This window comes from Malaclemys terrapin, chromosome 2 (genome assembly GCF_027887155.1).
Source record: "Malaclemys terrapin pileata isolate rMalTer1 chromosome 2, rMalTer1.hap1, whole genome shotgun sequence".
Classification (NCBI taxonomy): Eukaryota; Metazoa; Chordata; order Testudines; family Emydidae; genus Malaclemys; species Malaclemys terrapin.
The window spans coordinates 140,652,620-140,671,907 of NC_071506.1; the positions used below are offsets into that span (position 1 = coordinate 140,652,620).

At 47.1% G+C, this 19,288-nt stretch overlaps 1 protein-coding gene across 4 annotated transcripts in view; it reads right to left on the minus strand.

Annotated features, from left to right (window-relative positions):
- Nucleotides 1-760: 760 nt before the first annotated feature.
- The window catches only part of ELMOD3 (ELMO domain containing 3), a 40,520-nt gene continuing 21,992 nt past the window's right edge, over nt 761-19,288 (minus strand). Inside the window, exons 9-12 of one of the 4 annotated variants that reach the window (XM_054017927.1) lie at nt 18,732-18,808; nt 14,751-14,878; nt 12,653-12,919; nt 761-1,680 (exon numbers count right to left, since the gene is read on the minus strand). In XM_054017927.1, the coding sequence (XP_053873902.1) occupies nt 12,687-12,919; nt 14,751-14,878; nt 18,732-18,808 (438 nt within the window). In that variant the 3' untranslated portion in view covers nt 761-1,680; nt 12,653-12,686. Of the gene's footprint in view, nt 1,681-10,455; nt 12,920-12,961; nt 13,902-14,750; nt 14,879-18,731; nt 18,809-19,288 lie in introns of those variants that run through there. The other 3 variants (XM_054017928.1, XM_054017926.1, XM_054017929.1) reach the window with 3 other exon arrangements.

Sequence of the window (19,288 nt, forward strand, 5' to 3'; positions counted from 1 at the left end):
GTATTTGTAGCAAGTAAAAATGAGGATTCCAGATTTTTGCTATAAGACATATCAAAATAAATGTAAACGATCAGCAGCCCGTGGTTAAGTATATGTGATTTTAATATTTTTAGGATGAAGATATGGTCTCTGATTTATTTTCACTGCCTGAAAAGGCCATTTTAAATTAACTTGACGCTTTTCTGTAATTAATTGTCTAAACCCTCAGACAGTAATTTTAGCTCTACCGTTGGGCGTACTGTCCTATACAGTCCCACAAATTGCTGATTGGAATATAGCTCGATTGGTGTTTAACCCTAGGTAGTGCTATAGTTGAGTGGCGCATAACTGGATTGTCAAGTGAAGGATCTATATTTAGGATCAATAGCCTATTCAGCAAATAGTGACTAAGTGTAATTTGACTATTATGTGATTAATTTAGGATGTAGCCATAGGATCAAGTTTAGCCCAGGGGTTAAATTTGGTGGTAATTTCACCACTGTGTAATTAGATTCAAGGAATAAGAGAACAGCTCGCAATGACTGGATCTTTCCTTCTTGAGAAGCGTTAACATTCTGTGTTACACTCAATCTTTTAAACTTCATGACAGTAGCCTAAAAGCACCTCTGCTCTGGCTTCGCTAATTTCCCATTTTCTTTTTAAATTCTATTTTGATTAATAAAGTGGATCAAATTCCTAAGGAATCGCAAAGCCTGACTTTCGTTCCGCAACCTGACGTCAAAAGAGCTCGTGACAGCCATCGTGAAGGGAGTTGGTTTATTTAATTGCTTGACTGAAATATCAAAATAGGCGGTGGGGAGAGGGAAAGCACAGAAAATGGGCGATGTAGAAGCAGAATCACAGGGATGAGGTGGCGGAATAGGGAGAAGAGGAATGACATGCGTTGGGTTGGAAGAAGGGAATGGAGGTGACTGGTGGGGAAGGGGCATTGAAGAAGGTAGAGACAATCTCAGAGCTACATATGCAGTCATATGTAATCAAACTCCTCGGCTATTGCCAGGTCTCTCTCTCTCTACATAACGAATTCTCTCTTCCCCAGGGCCGTGGACTGGGCAGCGAGCTCCCTCTCCTTCTGCGCTCTCCTCTTCCTCGCTTCCCTCTCTGCTCCCCGGAGACGGGCAGCAACATGTCCAGCTCCTGGAGAGAACAGCTCTTCCCTGCTCCAGGATGCCAGGCAGGCGTGGAGCTGAGAGAAGGGAGCGGAGTGCACTCGTGGGGCGGAGGCAGGTCCTTCCCAAAGGAGGGCTTGGTGGGAGCCGCTCGGCTGCTGCCCTGCTTCAGTGATGCGTCTAGGTGCTGTTGATGCAACTGGCCTTTTGTTTCCTGGGGCACGACCCAGTTCTCTAAAGACACCAAGTTTTAAATCCCTCCCAGCAGCACATGGTGGCTGAGAGGACGATTATTTTGGGACAGGAAGAGGCCACATCCCTCTCTCTCCAGAGTAACAGCCCCAACATCAGCGGAGTCACTCTGGATTTACACCGGTGTGACAGAGCTGAATTGGGCTCCCCATCTTTCACGGGACACCAACAACTCCACAGCCGTCAGATGTGTCAGGATGCCTACAACTGTGAGAGGTCTTTTTGGGTTGCGTTCTCTGAGGCAGGTCCATGTCGCAGCTCCCCTGCACACCGTCAGGGTCCCCTCTTGTGGGTCTCTCATGCAGCAACGAGCGCAACACTAAAGAGGAAATTGAGATTGTAAATGCAGAGACATCAGGAGAAATGAAAGGTGGTTGTGTGGGGCCCTCTGGAACTATGTTAACTCGTTTAATTTTTAAACCAATACCTTTGGGGTTGGCTGTCTCTCTTTAACGTGAGACCCAGAGCCTGCCCCGGGCTATGGCTGCCATCACCCAAACACACTCCCTCCACGCACACACGTTCACGTATCTCAGAGTCCTGCACTTTAGGACAGAAGAATCCCATGCACTGCTACAGACTGAGTGGCTAGGCAGCAGTTCTGCAGAAAAGGACCTAAGGGTTACAGTGGACGAGAAGCTGGATATGAATCAACAGTGTGCCCTTGTTGCCAAGAAGGCTAACGACATTTTGGGCTGTATAAGTAGGGGCATTGCCAGCAGATTGTGGGATGTGATTATTCCCCTCTATTCAACATTGGTGAGGCCTCATGTGGAGTACTGCGTCCAGTTTTGGGCCCCACACTACAAGAAGGATGTGGAAAAATTGGAAAGAGTCCAGCGGAGGGCAACAAAAATGATTAGCGGGCTGGAGCACACGACAGAACAAAGAGTAATTGTCTCAAGTTGCAGTGGGGAGGTTTAAGTTGGATATTAGGAAACACTACTTCACTAGGAGGGTAGTGAAGCACTGGAATGAGTTACCTAGGGTGGTGGTGGAATCTCCTTCCTTAGAGGTTTTTAAGGTCAGGCTTGACAAAGTCCTGGTTGGGAATGATTTAGTTGGGGATTGGTCCTGCTTTGAGCAGGGGGTTGGACTAGATGACCTCCTGAGGTCCCTTCCAACCCTGATATTCTACAATTCTATGACATGGCATCACCTTAGCTCTGCAGCCCTCAAGCTCCCTTCCCACATTCTCTGCCACTGCCTGTTGCCCCCGATTGTTCCATCTACCCCAGCGTGCCACCAGGCAGAACATTACTAATATGAGGGGGAAAGGAGTCCAGGAGAGCTGGCTGTATTTTAAAGAAGCCTTATTGAGGGTGCAGGAACAAACCATCCCGATGTGCAGAAAGAATAGCAAATATGGCAGGCGACCAGTTTGGCTTAACAGAGAAAACTTCGGTGAGCTTAAACACAAAAAGGAAGCTTACAAGAAGTGGAAACTTGGACAGATGACTAGGGAGGATATTGCTCGAGCATGCAGGGGTGTAATCAGGAAGGCCAAAGCACAATTGGAGTTGCAGCTAGCAAGGGATGTGAAGGGTAACAAGGAGAGTTTCTACAGATACATTAGCAACAAGAAGGTGGTCAGGGAAAGTGTGTGACCCTTACTGAATGGGGGAGGCAACCTAGTGACACATGATGTGGAAAAAGCTGAAGTACTCAATGCTTTTTTTGCCTCATTCTTCACAGACAAGGTCAGCTCCCAGACTACTGCATTGGGCAACACAGTATGGGGAAGAGGTGAGCAACCCTCAGTGATGAAAGAACAGGTTAAGGACTATTTAGAAAAGCTGGACATGCACAAGTCCATGGGGCAGGATCTAATGCATCCAAGGGTGCTGAGGCAGTTGGCTAATGTGATTGCAGAGCCATTGGCCACTATCTTTGAAAACTTGCAGCAATCGGGGGAGGTCCCAGACAATTGGAAAAAGTGCCCATCTTTTAAAAAGGAAAAAAGGAAGAAGGAGAATCCGGGAAACTACAGACCAGTCAGCCTCACCTCAGTCCCCGGAAAAATCATGGAGCAGGTCCTCAAAGAATCCATTTTGAAAGACTTGGAGGAGAAGGTGGTGATCAGGAACAGTCAACATGGATTCACCAAGGGCAAGTCATGCCTGACCAACCTGATTGCCTTCTATGATGAGATAACTGGCTCTGTGGATATGGGGAAAGTGGTGGATGTGATATACCTTGACTTTAGCAAAGCTTTTGATACAGTCTCCCACAGTATTCTTGCCAGCAAGTTAAAAAAGTATGGATTGGATGAATCTACTATAAGGTGGATAGAAAGCTGGCTAGATCATTGGGCTCAACAGGTAGTGATCAATGGCTCGATGTCTAGTTGGCAGCCGTATCAAGTGGAGCACCCCAGGGGTCGGTCCTGGGGCCAGTTTTGTTCAACATCTTCATTAATGATCTGGATGATGGGATGGATTGCACCCTCAGCAAGTTCGCAGATTACACTAAACTAGGGGGAAAGGTAGATATGCTGGAGGGTAGGGATAGGGTCCAGAGACAAATTGGAGGATTGGGCCAAAAGAAATCTGTTGAGGTTCAAGAAGGACAAGTGCAGAGTCCTCCACTTAGGAAGGAAGAATTCCATGCACTGCTACAGACTAGGGACCGACTGACTAAGTGGCAGTTCTGCAGGAAAGAACCCGGGGATTACAGCGGATGAGAAGCTGGATATGAGTCAGCAGTGTGCCCTTGTTCCCAAGAAGGCTAACAGCCTATTGGGCTCCATTAGTAGGAGCATTGCCAGCAGATCGAGGGAAGTGATTATTCCCCTCTGTTCAGCACTGGTGGGGCCACACCTGGAGTACTGCGTCCAGTTTTGGACCCCCTCACTACAGAAAGAATGTGGACAAATTGGAGAGAGTCCAGCGGAGGGCAACGAAAATGATTAGGGGGCTGACCTCATGATTTACAAGGGAACTGGGCTTATTTAGTCTGAAGAAGAGAAGAGTGAAGGGTGATTTGATAGCAACCTTCAACTACTGGAAAGGAGGTTCCAAAGAGGATGGAGCTTGGCTGTTCTCAGTGGTTGCAGATGACAAAACAAGGAGCAATGGTCTCAAGTTGCAGTGGGGGAGGTCTAGCTTGGATATTAGAAAAACTATTTCACTAGGAGGGTTGTGAAGCACTGGAATGGGTTACCTAGGGAGGTGGTGGAATCTCCATCCTTAGAGGTTTTTAAGGCCTGGCTTGACAAAGCCTTGGCTGGGATGATTTAGTTGGGGTTGGTCCTGCTTTGAGCAGGGGGTTGTACTAGATGACCTCCTGAGGTCTCTTCCAACCCTAATCTTCTATGAATCTAGATTACCCCTGCCCCAGCTCACCCCCTCCTGTCCTAGGACACCTTTCCCCAGCCAGACATCTGTGACCTCGAGGAAGGCTACCATGTGCATCTTTTAGCAGCTTTGGTTGTTGCAGAAGTAGAATCACAGAGATTTGGTGGGGGGAAAGGGGGAAGAGGAATGACATGCATTGGGTTGGAAGAAGAGAATGGGAGGTAACTGGTGGGGAAAGGGCACTGATGAGGGTAGGGACACTTTCCTGTAACACTCATAGCCCAGGAAGTGTACTGTCTGCTCTGGAGAAGTTTTTTGTTTTGCTTCTGTGTTTATTGTGTGAATCATTTGTTCCAGGTTTAGTGTTAGTAGGTTCATGAATTAACTTGTTTTAGGGGAAAGCAATGGCTTCTATGTGGTCTGTACTAACTGACATTTCAGCCTGTATACTTTTTCTTGGTATTCTGCTTGTAACTTATTGTCCTGGTAGTATTAAGCTTGGGCCATCGGATCATTTTAATTTGGCTTTGCTTGGTTGCAATTTCACTTTCTCCTTTGAACAATGCTGAAGAAGTCTTTGTAGCCTCCTACGTTCACTGATACTCCACTGTCTCTTCAGCATTCAGGTTCCTGTTTGTGTGCTGCTGCCTTTGTCTTTGCATTGGATGTTAGGCTGAACTTTAAAAACCATTTACACTTGCTGTTTTGCACCTCATTAATGTCACACACGTGCAAAATCTCACCCTCTGAGTCACTGCTTGCTTCCTTGGTATGGTGCATTTTTCCTCTTCTGGTCTGCAAGCTTTGGCATAATGATTTCTCTTGCCCCAATTATTGCATATGACCCCACATGCTGCAGTGCCCTTTCCAGCAGCATGTTTCTCCCCCACCACAGATTTTTCCTTTGAGTTGCATCTCCTCTGCTTTGCGTCTGTGCATTTGCTTTCGTACGGATTTGGGGATATCTTCCCTTGTGTTTTCATGCTTTCTCTGTGCAGGTTGGTGAATTATCTCTGTGCCTGCTCCACTTATGCGCTGCATTTGGATGTGAGCTGGTTCACTAGCTTTGCACATGTCTACAGCTCTTGGTAGCATTAGCGTGGGCTCGCTGAGCATTCTCATTCAAACTCCTGCGTCTTTCGTCCCCATTACTAACCTATCACGAGTTCGTTCATCTTGTGAGAGTCAATAATCACATGAGTCAGCCATTTGGCGCAGTTTGGCAATATACTCATCTATTGTTACTCCAGTTTCCTGATTACCCTTGTTGAAAAGATCCCTTTCGTATCTGACATTTTCTGTGGGCTGAAAACACTTTGAGTGCACTTCTAGGATTGTTCATGGGTCCTCCCGCTTTGCTGCTGCCATATCCAGACGCTATCGGCACATGCAGGAGCCTTTACCCATTGCAGCTATAGCGTGACTGCTCTTATTTTGTTTTCCTTTTCATTCAGCCCTGTCGCAATTTCGTAGATTTCCTATTGTGATCTAAAAAAGAATGTCCCATGGCTAAATGCATCCCCTTTTGTGTCTGTCTGCTTGGGGACGGGAATCTGGGACAGCACCGGGCTTATTGTCTCTCTGTTTTTTTGTTTGTTTGCTTGATTTGCAATGTTCTGAGTTTCTGATTTCATGTCCCTGCGGCTGCCGACTCACTTCTGACACATGCCCTGTGTGCGGGCGCAACATTCAGGCTGTATTCCTTCCGCCACATGCACTGTCCTCTCTCATCAAACACTTCCTGAAAGAGGAATTCCCTGTCTTCCGAACATAATGACATCAGGAGGCCCCTAGTGGGAACCTATTTACCGTAGCATCTCAGGTCTCTTCTCTTCAGCTATTGCTTTCCCCATTCCTTACCTTGCCCCACACCTCCAGCTGCCACCTCTGAGGCCCCATATCTCTTCCCCACCTTCCCAGGCCCTGCCCTTCAGCAGGGCCCTTTGAACACTGGGAAGTAATTCCTGAATAGCCTGAAAATGCTCGGGCTGTGAGTCAACATGATGGGCTTGGGACCTTTGGATGTATGTGGATTTAGGGAGCTTCGCTTCCGTTCTGTATGAATAGACTGAATCCAGGGATCGACAACAAATAAGTGTATTCCGTCGGAACTCAGGGATCTCGGCAGACGTGCCCTGGAAGGGGAGAGTTTGCTTCTGAGAGGCTATTTCCGGCTACATCAAGGTGTAGCAGTGTTTGCAAGGGTGGCGTATCGCCAGAGCACTAGCATGGTGGTGGTTGTGTACGTGTTAGAACGGTAGCATGGCTAGTCCGTGTGGTGCCCATGCAGATGTTCTAGCCAATGGTAAATGGTGGCAGCCGCCTGCTCATTGGGAAAGTCCTTGGGTTTGTGCTCGTGCAGAACGTTAGCAAGCGCGATGCTTCGTTCACACCTGTGCCGAGGAGGCAGCTGAGATCAGCATTTCTGACGAGCAGGGTGTTAAGGGAGTGGTGGCGCATTGCCGTGGCATGGGGCACACATCCGCAGGCGTGCGAGCGCGGAGAGGCTCATGTGCTCGCAGCATCACTGTGCTCAAGGAGCTCGCAGCATCACTGTGTGTTCACCTAATGTAAGAGCGCGGGAGGCATTCCAGTCACTCTGTGAGGTGTGAGTAGTTTGTGAGCATAGGGCGACATCATGTGGCCAGGCCAAGGCAGTGGTTGGGAAGAAAACACAATGAAACATTTGGAGTGAGCAGATTATCTCAGTTCTTTTCTCTCATTAGGTTTTGCCGAGGTCGCCTTCCACCCACACTTGGGCGTATGTGGAGAACATAGGCAGGAACAGGCTGGGTGGATGTAGCTGCTGCAGGGTGCTCGGGGTAAGGAAGCAGCATATAACACTACCTAGCTTTCATCTAGCACTTTGCCTCTCTAGATCTCAAAGCACTTTGCAAAGGAGCTGTAATTATTGCTGTTGGGCAACCGAGACACAGAGAGGGGAAGTGACTTGCCCGAGGTCACCCAACAGGCCTGTGACAACGCACGTATAGCCTTGATGCAGAGATTCTGAATAAAAGATCATCCCAAACAGAGCACTCCCCATCCACAACTGATCACGGTCAAGGAGGAAAGGACACTACTTCCTCTAACTCTCCAGATTTTGCTTGGTCATGGGGACAGGAGGCCGGGGAGGCCTTTGAATTCTGATTTGATACTAGGTTTTGTATGATCCTTTTGCTTATGCTTTCCACCTTTGCATTCCACCACTCAGGAACACGGGGCCGAGATTGTTTCCTGCCCGCGTCTCTGTGCGCGTCCTCACCAGTGTTCAGCACTGAACCATAAACTGAGGTTCAAACAACATCTATACGGTAGGAATCCTCTCCGTATTCCCCAAGACAACTCCCAAAGAAGCCCGTTTCCAGCCCCGCACGGCATATTCATCTGTACAAAATGTGCAGCCTCTGGCAACTACCATAGCCAGTCAGGAAACTGTTTACCCAACTCATGAAAGTTCTCGTGATTCTGGAAATGTTTCCCATTCCACAATGGGACAAACCCAAGCTCTTTAGAAATTTTCACAAAGAAATGAGAGACAGAGAGACCAGCCCTGAATAGCCAATAGCCCAGTGGTTAGGGCCTTTGGCTGGGGAACGAGTGTCTCTACGAACTCTCGTTCACCAGTGTCACAACACACAAATTGTTTTCTCTGGTGTGGATCCCAGGTATGTTCCAGTTTGCAGGGCTCAATCACACCTCCCACCCCAAATAACTTATATGTTCGGTCTACATGGCAGTGAGGGCTGCACACTAGCTGAGATCAAACTAGATCAGGTGATGTGTCAGTTTGGCAGGGGATCAGTGCAGTAGTTTGAGTCACAGGATTGCACACAAAAACATGGTTAGAATGGGAAAACTTTTACCTACAGCTCCTTTTCCTCCTAGGCACAATATCTTGGGAGCCCACTGATCAAATCTGACACCAAATTTGCAATTTTCAAGACTGTGCATGTGAATTTCAGAGGCCTTTGAAAATAAAACCCAGCTCTTAAACAGAACGCTGAGATCCACTTTAACTACAGGACGGCTAAAACACTTCCTGTCCCCCACCATTTGTCTGTCTTGCCTATTAGATATCCAGCCCTTCAGAGCAGGAATGGCTTCTTACTGTGTGTGTAGAGCCCCTAGCACAGTCATACTCAGACTGAGGCTCAGGAGCCGCAATGGGCTCTTTAATGTGTCTCCTGCGGCTCTTTGCAGCCAATGATATTAAAACACTGTGTGATTATTAACCAGTCCAAGTTATTAACCAATCAGGATGCTTTTACTAGGTTATTAACCAACCGTAATTGATAAAATAATACTACTTGGTCAGAATAACCGAGAAAATATATAACTAGTAAATGAAACAATGAAGTCACACGACTGTGGCTCTTTTGGGTGATGCTGATCACTAATTTGGCTCCTGAGCCACTGAGCTCTGAGTATCACTGTCCTAGCACAACAGGTTGGGCCTATGGGAATACAATCAACCAGAATGTGCATGTCTGCTGCCCATGCTATCCCAGTTCTGGGAAGACACTGAGGATTTCAGTCTCCAAGGCCAGGTATCTTTTATTAATAGTCCCTTTTCAAGTACGGGATATTGATACTTTTCAGCTGATGGGAAAGAGGGTTTTCAGAAATGCTCAGCCTGGGCCTGAGTTTTCACTGGGGCCAGCGCCTAGTGCTTTTCAACCCCCCTACCCTAATGTTACTGATAGGGAGAAAATGAAAACTCAGCAAAGAGCGACTGAGTCCTGGGGCTGTTTGCCATTCTTCCCCTCTTATCGGAAGCGCTGTTTGCTGGAGATGGGTGAAGTTGTTTTGGATTTTGAAATAAAGTTTTAAAAATGGGGAAAATCTTCAACAAGAATTTCACAATCTTTTTTCAACCACCCCTTGAGCTGCTGGGAAATTTAAACCAAGTAAGATTGGGGGGAAGGGGGGTTCCTATAAGATTCCACCCTCCCCTTTTTTTTGACCAGCTCTATTATTTATACCCAGCACTGTGCAGCAGCTGCTGTGAGCGCTGTAAATTGATTTATCAGCTTCAGAGAAACATCACTAGGTCGGATTGCATGTGGGGGTGGGTATGGGTTGGAAGGGAATCTCCATGCCCAGAGCTCTCTGCAGAGCATGTTCTGCACTGGCTAAGGTAGATTGCAAACTGTTAAGGCAGGGACAATCTTTTTGTCCTGTCTCTGTACAGCCCCTAGCGCAATGAGGTTCTGTCATGACCGGGGCTCCTACGTGCTATCATAATACGCCTAACAGATCATAATTGGCTTGGCTGAGGGGGAAGGTGCCGGGGCGTGTGCAATGCGTTTGGTCCACATCGGCCCCATTCCTTGGGTTTGTGTGTGTGCGGCTCCTGGCTGCTCTGCTTTATGCCAGGGGCCACAGCACACCCAGGGCATCCCAGAACCAGATGGGTGGGCAGAGGTGGCTTAAAGCCATTCCCCCGGGCGGTGCCTTTCTGTGCTGCACCTCTGCGAGGCACAGCGCACCTCACAATTCCAGCTCAGGATTCTAGCCCAAAGAGAATGAAAATAAACGAGGGTCTGAGGCCCCACAGGTGCCAAGGTGGCCATCATTCCCAGATCTCGTCACCGTTAACTGCCGTGCCCATCACCGCCTACAGGAGGGAGAGCTCTGAATGCAAAGGCCCACAGACTCGCGGCTCTCGGGCTCCCCTTTTGTTTTCCTGCCAACACTTGTTGGCGGTGGAAGGCCATTTCCTTTTCAGGCTGTGTGAGTGGAGCGGGCGTGTAAACGAACGCCAAGCCTGTCCTCAGTAAGCACGGAGACGAGGAAACGGTACGCCAACGGTTTATTGTAAAGTGCCTAGCCCGTTACAAATAGTGTCCACGGCTCCAAGGTACTGGCACATGGTGTTGTGCATCACTGAGATCTGTATTTATGGAGCAAATCTGCATGCACCGCACTGCAGAGAGACTGAGAGATTTCCAAGCCGAAGATATGAGACAACAGGCCGATGTGCTATGCTAAAGAGGCACAAGGTTCAGCTGGAAAGGCAGTGGAAAGGGCACATTTAGGGATGGGGCCTCATAAAGCACCAGGCGACTATGAAAGCAAACTACTTCCTCTGCCACTCAGGGGATGCATCCCCTAAGGAACATGCCCTGCACCCTGCAGGATCACAAAGTCTGGACCACTTCATCTCCCTGCCTATGCTGCAAAGTGCATCTGTTACAATAAGCTGCTCGTTCTAACTGGCCTTTTCATAGAGTTCAGGCTAGCTGGGAGCCCTCTCATAGCCAGTGGACCTCTTAGCCAGAGACCCTCACCCGGCCACGCCTGCAGCAGAGGGGACTATTCTTCCCTGCTGTGCTAACTTGGGGTTGAACTGCAGCCTACGGCAGGTTCGGACTCTACCTGCTGCTCCAAGAGCGTAACACACCATGGAAGAACTTCCCCAGTGCAGCACTACCGTAAGCTGCTCCCCTTCCTTCCCTAGCCTGTTGGGAACAGGGCTGGGGAGGAGAGGAAGGCAGGTCTCCAACACAACAGGATCTTGGGCTGCAAATGTGAGCTACTGCCGATTGCTGTGACTGCAGAGACCATTTTGGCCACTGGAGCAGCCCAGAACGGCAGAGCTGGCACCGAGCTATCTCCCTTCCCCCACCCCTCCCTTGGACTGTGCCTTCAGCCATGTGCCTCCACCACCCAGAATGGCACCCCGAAACTTTTAGGAAGACATAGGGTATCAGGGCCCCTGGGAAGCTGTTCCGCTGGTTAATTATTATTAGTAGTAGGCCAGAGCTCCCACCCGCAGCTATCCAGGTGGATGCCATGTACCTGAATGACCACTTCTCTCCTGAACTTTGCTCTAGAGTCAGGAGCGTCTGAATTGATAGCTGGTGGCAATGCTGGAAGCCAGGGATCTGCGTCTCACTACTGTTCCCTCAGGCCCTAACCCAGACAGATCTTGCCCATTCCGAGTTTCAGTAAAGCTCGTCATTCTTTACTGAGACTCTGGCTGAAGACTCCTGAGCAGATGCACAGAATGAGAAGCAGGGACGATAAGAACGGCATTAACCTGGAGTAGGGAAGCCCAAGCCGCAGGGGGCTTGAACTGTTCAGCCACCACATTACACAACGTACTACAAGGGAGAACATTTCACTGGCATATACAGCGGGACCTTACTGTGCAGTGATTGGGATAATACCCTTGGACTCCAGAGACTGGGTTCCATCCCCTGCTCTGCCACAGACTTGCTGTGTGACCCTGGGCATGTCACAAGTCTCTCTGGGCCTCAGGTCCCATCTGTAAGACAGGGACAACAGCATTGCCCAGCCTGATGGGGGGCGTGAGCACAAATACATTAAATATCGTGAGGTGCTCGGATGGTACAGCAATGGCAGCACAGAAGTGCCCATGAAAGACAGACGGACCCCAATTCCAGCATGTCTAGTGCTTAACACTGATGATCCCATACAAACCGTGAGCCACATTCTCAGTGGGTGCCCGATGGCTGGAATAAAACAAACACCTCGCCAGCTTTACATCTCCTACCCGCTTGCTAACTCCCCCTGGGAGAATCCTAGCTGAAGGGAATTCAGGCCTGCAGTTTGCTTGGATTGCTCACCTCCCTCAGGGCTCAGCAACAATAGCTTGGGCTTCTTAACACCTCTCACGAATTGAAACCCTTGAGAACTGAAGCAGCTTTTTATTCTCAGTATGTACAAGGGCCTCCCAGTCAATCCACACTTCAGTGGATTCAGGGCAAAAGCCCGCTACGGATGGGGACCGTTTGCTACCACCCATTACAGCATCTACAATGAAGCAGGGTGTCTAGGTCTCCATTGCAAACTCCACCAACTGTCCCCGGTGTGTCCCACTACATCTGGCCTAACGGCTCGGACGCTGCGCTTGCTTTAGAACCATCTCAGACCTCCCACCCCTTCACAAGTGACTGTGAACAGACTGGCAGGGGACTAGCAGCCACTAATGAGCTCTGCCAACGGGAGCATCTGTCAGTGTCTTACAAGAATCTTCCAAGCCTGCGGTGTTGCCTTGGTTTCAGATCAGCCGGGCCTCTCCTTCCATCTCAACCTGCGGGTCGCACACTCCCGTGAAGTTTATCTCTTTGCTGCTGTTGCCGACGGCAGAGTTGAGGTCGGGACTGTGTACGCCGGAGGAGGGAGAAGGGTGTTGAAAACCACCATCTATTACTGACACAGCTCTCCCACTCATGTAGATCTCCAAATATCTCAGAAGCTGCTTCGGTTTCTTTTTGGCAAATGCCTCCAGTTCTGGGAAGAGGGAGGGGGAAAAAAATCTAGTATCAACATGAAAAGACATGACACCAGGATGGAAGAGGGGCAATCTGAGTCCCACATGTTTTCTGGGGTAACACTATTCTGGTATATTTTTAAGCTTTACCCCTAGAGTTTGGTCCAGTGTCTCCTTAGGAATGTGCTTCACTCTCAGGACAGACCACGTAACCACAATGGCTACGAAGGGCTGGAACTTGCAGCTACAAAACACCTTTGGAAAAATCGTTTTCCCATTGTCCAAGCTTGGGGGTCTCACCCAGAAACCAAATGTGTTACACCCAGCTGATCATAACCGATGGGAACGCCCCAGGGCTCCAGGGAAGAGCATAGACCACATTGGTGGGGATGGGGAAGAAACCCCAATCTATTTGTGGTGACCCGAGCTTCACTTTTTGAAGATGCTTTTTCAGCCGTAATAAACACATCCATCTCTCTGCTCACCGGGCAGGTTCTACCCTCTTTTTATTTTTTGCGCGCAGAGATAAATAACCCTGCTGTGCCTCTAATTTGGTTTTTACAGAAAGAAAATAGCATTGATTGCTGTAGTTAAGGCCCAATGCTACAAGTAACGCATATATAATTGCATTAAAAATACATTAAAAGAGATTGTTATTAAGGTTGTAAAGTCAAGCACAGAAAAATTAAGAAACGGTTGAATTAAGGTTGCCCCACGACACCTTAATTCAGCCCCCTTGTGTTGTACACACGTTATGATACAATCTTTAATTACATGATCACATACGATTTCTCCCACAGGACCCTGGCCTCACTCAGTGAATGGGCGGCTATTCAAAATTTCTCTTTATCCCATTCAGTGAATGCCGCAGGCCTAATTTGATGCACGCCATTCCAACCCTGCAGGGAGCACACGATTGCTAATTTCCTTCTGGGTTTTCTTGGGTGCTCATCGCTGTAATATCTGAACACCTCACAAATATTCACCTCAGAAATGGTTGAACTATTAAAAAAAAAAAAAAAAATCAGCCCAAGGCAGAAACCTGGTTTGGAAAATTTCAGCACAAATGGTTCAAGCTTGGCAAAGTCTTAACCAAATGAAAACAGGATCTTAGGATGGAAAGTGTTAAGCAACCTTAATCATAGGCCTCACTGACAACTTGGCTTACAATTCAGGGTGAAACACTGAAATTTCACACCCACATGCACACCCACACAAACATACTTGGCAGAAAACCACACAAGCAAGGACATGAGTTAACAACACACCTAAAATATATAACTTCTACTTCTCTCCCCACATACACCTTCCACTAGAGCAGCCAGCTTACATCAACCCCTTAACTCTTCCCCTGCAGCTAGTGGCCAACCTCCGTATTCTGCAATCATGTAACACAGAGAGCCTTCCCTGTCTGAGCAGAGGCGCAGCGTAAAGCAGGGTGCAGTGAAGTCTTAGCTTCCCTCCAAAAGAAAAACTACGTTTTCCAAAACGTATTCTTAAAAAGCCCTATCCCTAAAGAGCAGCCACTGTAATTACAACACACGATCAGAGGTGACTAGGTGGGGCTACAGACAATCCCATGTGGCTATTAAAATCCCAATTACCTTGGGAATAGTATCTTTTAAAGCCCAATGACTCTGAACTGAGTGTTAATGGAGACTCCCTGGGTTTGAACATCATGTAAGCAATTGCAATGTCAGGACACTGGTAGCTTAAGGCCCTCTCTCCTCTACCCCTAGCTTGGGTGCTGGCAGGCCAGTCTTTCACAAGTGGTATATGGAACAAGCAGCATTTGTCCTGCATACATTCAAGTTATTATCCCTTGCTTAGAAAATATGCAGGGAAACGCACCTTTTAGAACGAAGCCAGAGTCAGAAATTGTTTTCTGTTGTGTTTTCCAGATGACGTAGAGGCGCAGGGAGGTGGCCACATACAAATCATTCAGCACCGCGATGACCTGCTGTCTGCGGTTACACTCTCTGAAAGAGACAAGGATGGGAATGCTTATCTCTACCCTCTGCCTTCCCAGCAAATCCAGAGACCCAAAGAGGCAAGAGCTACAGAATCACCACCTCAGAGATCCACCTGACAGAGAGATTTACACCAGCCGGAGACACGTTCCTGCGTGGCCCTGCGAACATGGGGAGTTAATGAAGGAAACAAATTTCCTCTTGAATGATATGTGGTACAGTAGTTATGATGGCTATTATTAAAATCAGCCTAACACTTTCTGTTATAACCCCCGTTAGAACTGTTTATACCTTCAACAAAAACTTTAACCTTTCCAGCAGAAGTTTCCCATGCTTGGACGCTGCCACTGATTGATTTTTTTTTTAAAGCTTAATTTTCAGCATCACATTTTCGGCATCACGGGGACTGCCAGACTGGATCAGACCCAAAGTCCATCTAGCCCAGTTTCCTGACACGGACAATGGCAGCACCATGGATGCCTTGGCGAAAGGGGTAAGAACCCTGCAATAGTAGATGGGGGATGATGTGACCCCACATCAGGTCTCACCCTAATCTCTAACAGAGATTGGCTTAAGCCCTGAAGCATGAGGTGTTTTCTCCCTTCCGATACTCTTTTTTCTGACATTAACTACAATAACTCTGAGCACTACAGCTGTACGTGGCCACAGCTCTCTGTTGGCCTGTCCGCAATTATGCCCAGGTTCCTTTCCTTTGCAGTGAATTTAGAACTCTGCAAGGTGTCTGAATCATAGCAATGTAGAGCTGGAAGGGACCTCGAGAGGTCACCCAGCCCATCCCCCAACACTAAGGCAAGAGGAAATACATGTAGACCAGGGGTCGGCAACCTTTCAGAAGTGGTGTGCCGAGTCTTCATTTATTCACTGTAATTTAAGGTTTCTCATGCCAGTAATACATTTTAACGTTTTTAGAGGGTCTCTTTCTATAAGTCTATAATATATAACTAAACTATTGTTGTATGCAAAGTAAATAAGGTTTATAAAATGTTTAAGAAGCTTCATTTAAAATTGAATTAAAATGCAGAGCCGCCCAGACCGGTGGCCAGGACCTGGGCAGTGTGAGTGCCACTGAAAATCAGCTCGCGTGCCACCTTTGGCACACGTGCCATAGGTTGCCTACCCCTGATCTAGACCATCCCTGACAGGTGTTTGTCTAACCTGTTCTTAAAGACAGGTTTCAGAGTAGAAGCCGTGTTAGTCTGTATCCGCAAAAAGAACAGGAGTACTTGTGGCACCTTAGAGACTAACAAATTTATTAGAGCATAATTATTAGATGCATCCGAAGAAGTGGGCTGTAGTCCACGAAAGCTTATGCTCTAATAAATTTGTTAGTCTCTAAGGTGCCACAAGTACTCCTGTTCTTCCTGTTCTTAAAAAATCTCCAATGACAGGGATTCTACAGCATCCCTTGATAACTTATTCCAACATTAACTACCCTCATAGTTAGAAAGTTTTTCCTAACATCTAACCTAACTCTCCCTTGTTGCAGATTAAGCCCATTACTTTTTGTCCCACCTTCAGTGGACATGGAGAACAATTCATCACAGAGCTCTTTATAACAGCCCTTCATATATTTGAAGTCTGTTCTCATGTCCCCATGCAGTTGTAGCTGGCATCATTTCACCTTGAATGGTCCCTTGAAATACGTGTTAACTACTATGCTAAACCATCTGTTCTACCTTGTATTTAACTGTGACACTGAGTATATTTCCCAGACCTGAAGAAGAGCTCAAGAATGTCTCTCTCACCAACAGAAGTTGGTCCGATAAAAGATATTACCTCACCTACCTTGTCTTTCTCATGTCCCCACTCAGTCTTCTTTTCTCAAGACTAAACAGGCAGTTTTTTAAACCTTTCCTCACAAGTCAGGATTTCTAAACCTTTTACCATTTCTGTTGCCCTCTTCAGGACTCTCCCCAATTTGTCCACCTCTTTCTTAAAGTGTGGCACTCAGAACTGGACCTAATACTCCAGCTGAGGTTTCACCAGAGCTGAGGAGACAATTACAGTTGATACACTCCAGAAGGATATTAGCCTATTTCACAACTTGATCACACTGTTGGCTCATACTCAATTTGTGATCCATTATAATCCCCAGATTCTTTTCTGCAGTACTCACCACCTAGCCAATTAGTCCCCATTTTGTAGCCGTGCATTTGATTATTTTCCTTCGTAAGTGCAGTACTTTCCACTTGTCTTTATTGAATTTCATCTTGTTGCTTTCAGACCAATTCCCCAATTTATTAAGGTCATTCTGTACTCTACTCCTGTCCTCCAAAGTACATGTAACCCCTCCCAGCTTGATGGCATCTGCAAATTTTAAAAGAATTTCTCTACTCCATTATCTAAGTCATTAATGAAAATGTTGAATAATATCAGACCCAGGACTGAACTTTGCAGGACTCCAGTACACGCGTCCTCCCAGTTTGATTGTGAACCCTTGCTAACTACTCGGAGTACAGTTTTTCAACCAGTTTTGCCCCCACTGTATAGTAATTTCATTTAGATCACATTTCCCTAGTTTGTTTATGAGAGTGTCATGTAGGACTGTGTCAAAAGCCTTACTAAAATCAAGATACATCACACATCTATTGCTTCCTCCCTATCCACTAGGCCTGTAACTCTGTCAAAGAAGGAAATAAGTTTGCCAAATTGGTTTGGCATTATTTGTTCTTGACAACTCCACGCTGGCTATCCCTTATAACCCTATAATCCTTGAGGTGCATAACTGATTGTTTCATTATTTGTTCCAGAGAAGTTAGGCTGACTGGTCTGTAATTTCTCTTTGTTCCCTTTTTTAAAGATAGGTACTGTTTGCTCTTCTCCAGTCCTTTGGGACACCTCACCCATTCTCCAAATGTTCTCCAAGATCATTGCTAACGGTTCTGAGATTGCTCCAGCTAGTTCCTTATATACTTCGGGGTGAATTTCAATGGGCCCAGATGACTAGAACACATCTAATTTATTTAAATATTCTCTAATCCATTCTTTCCCTATTGTGGCTTGTGTTCCTTCCCCCATGTGGTTAATATTAATTGTGTTAAGTATCTGGTCAACAATTAACCTTTTCAGTGAAAACTGAAGCAAAATAGGCATTGAACAGCTCAGCCTTCCTGGTAGTGTCCATTATTAGCTCTCCTTCCTTGCTAAGTAGAGGACCTACACTTTCCTTCATCTTTCTCTTGCTCCTAAAATATTTATAAAACCTCTTCTTATCGACTCCTTTGTCCCTTGCTAGGTGTAACTCATTCTGTGGCTTAGCCTTTCTGATTTTATCCCTACCTCCAGGGTCAAATATTTCTTTGCATTTGTTAACATTGCAAATCATCTGCCCTCATGCTGCCCACACACCCAACTCGGTTAAGTTCCACTGAAGTTCCCTGCAGTCCACTCTGGACTTGACTCACCTAGATAACTAACTATCCAGAGCCTGGATATAACCCCTGTCCTGCAGTGCCCCAATTCTCTTCAGTATCAAGCCACATCAGATACCAGAACACACACTCATTTACGTATTAGAGTGCTAAATACATATACAGCCCTACGCTAGCAACCTGTCTGAGACAGAGACATAGCCAATCCTTCAGCACATACCCTTAGACATACAATCCCTTTACTAGATGCACAGCTAAGTAGAAAGTCCCTGCCTGCTTTACTGGGGTACAACTCCTTCCTCTCTACCTGTGCTCACATTTCAGGCCCACCTGCACTACAAAGCAGCACATCAAAACCAAGTGGTAATTGGGTATCCTGGCATGGTGGTACATGAAGTGTAGATGAGCCTTTAGTAATGCAGCCTGGGTTCCACACAGGGCTCTAGGGCCACACTGGGCTGTGAACTCACCGAGAAAGATGTTCTTCCCTCAGGGCCTGGATCACGATGCGAGTGATATTTATAGACATGACACAGAAAGGGAAATTCTGGAAAAGAAACAGAATGAAATCAGCAAGTCCACCCCTGTTCTCCCGGATAAGGCCCCTCTTCCCTCCAGCACCTGGACAATGCCCATCCTTAGGTCTCTGTTCTAGTTAGAGATGGGTCCAGATCTAAACCCTGGATATTGTAAATTCTTTGGGGCAGGGGCAATCTTTTTGTTCGGTTTGTACGGCATCTACTACAGTGAGACCCTGATCCATGACTGGGGCTCCTTCGCACTCTGTATCCATATTTATTGATATCACCAGACTCGAGTCAGAGTTTGCAGCTCAAACCTCTCTTTCCATTGGGCCAAACCCAATCAGCCCTGACCCTCAGTTTGGCTCCAGTTATTGAACCCACATTTTAATCTGAGGGTTTGGTTCCACCCATTCCCATTATGAAGATATAAAGTGTGGATTTGGATTAATAGATTCCTAGTCCAGAAGGGGCCATTGTTGTCTTCTAGTCCAACCTCCTGTATA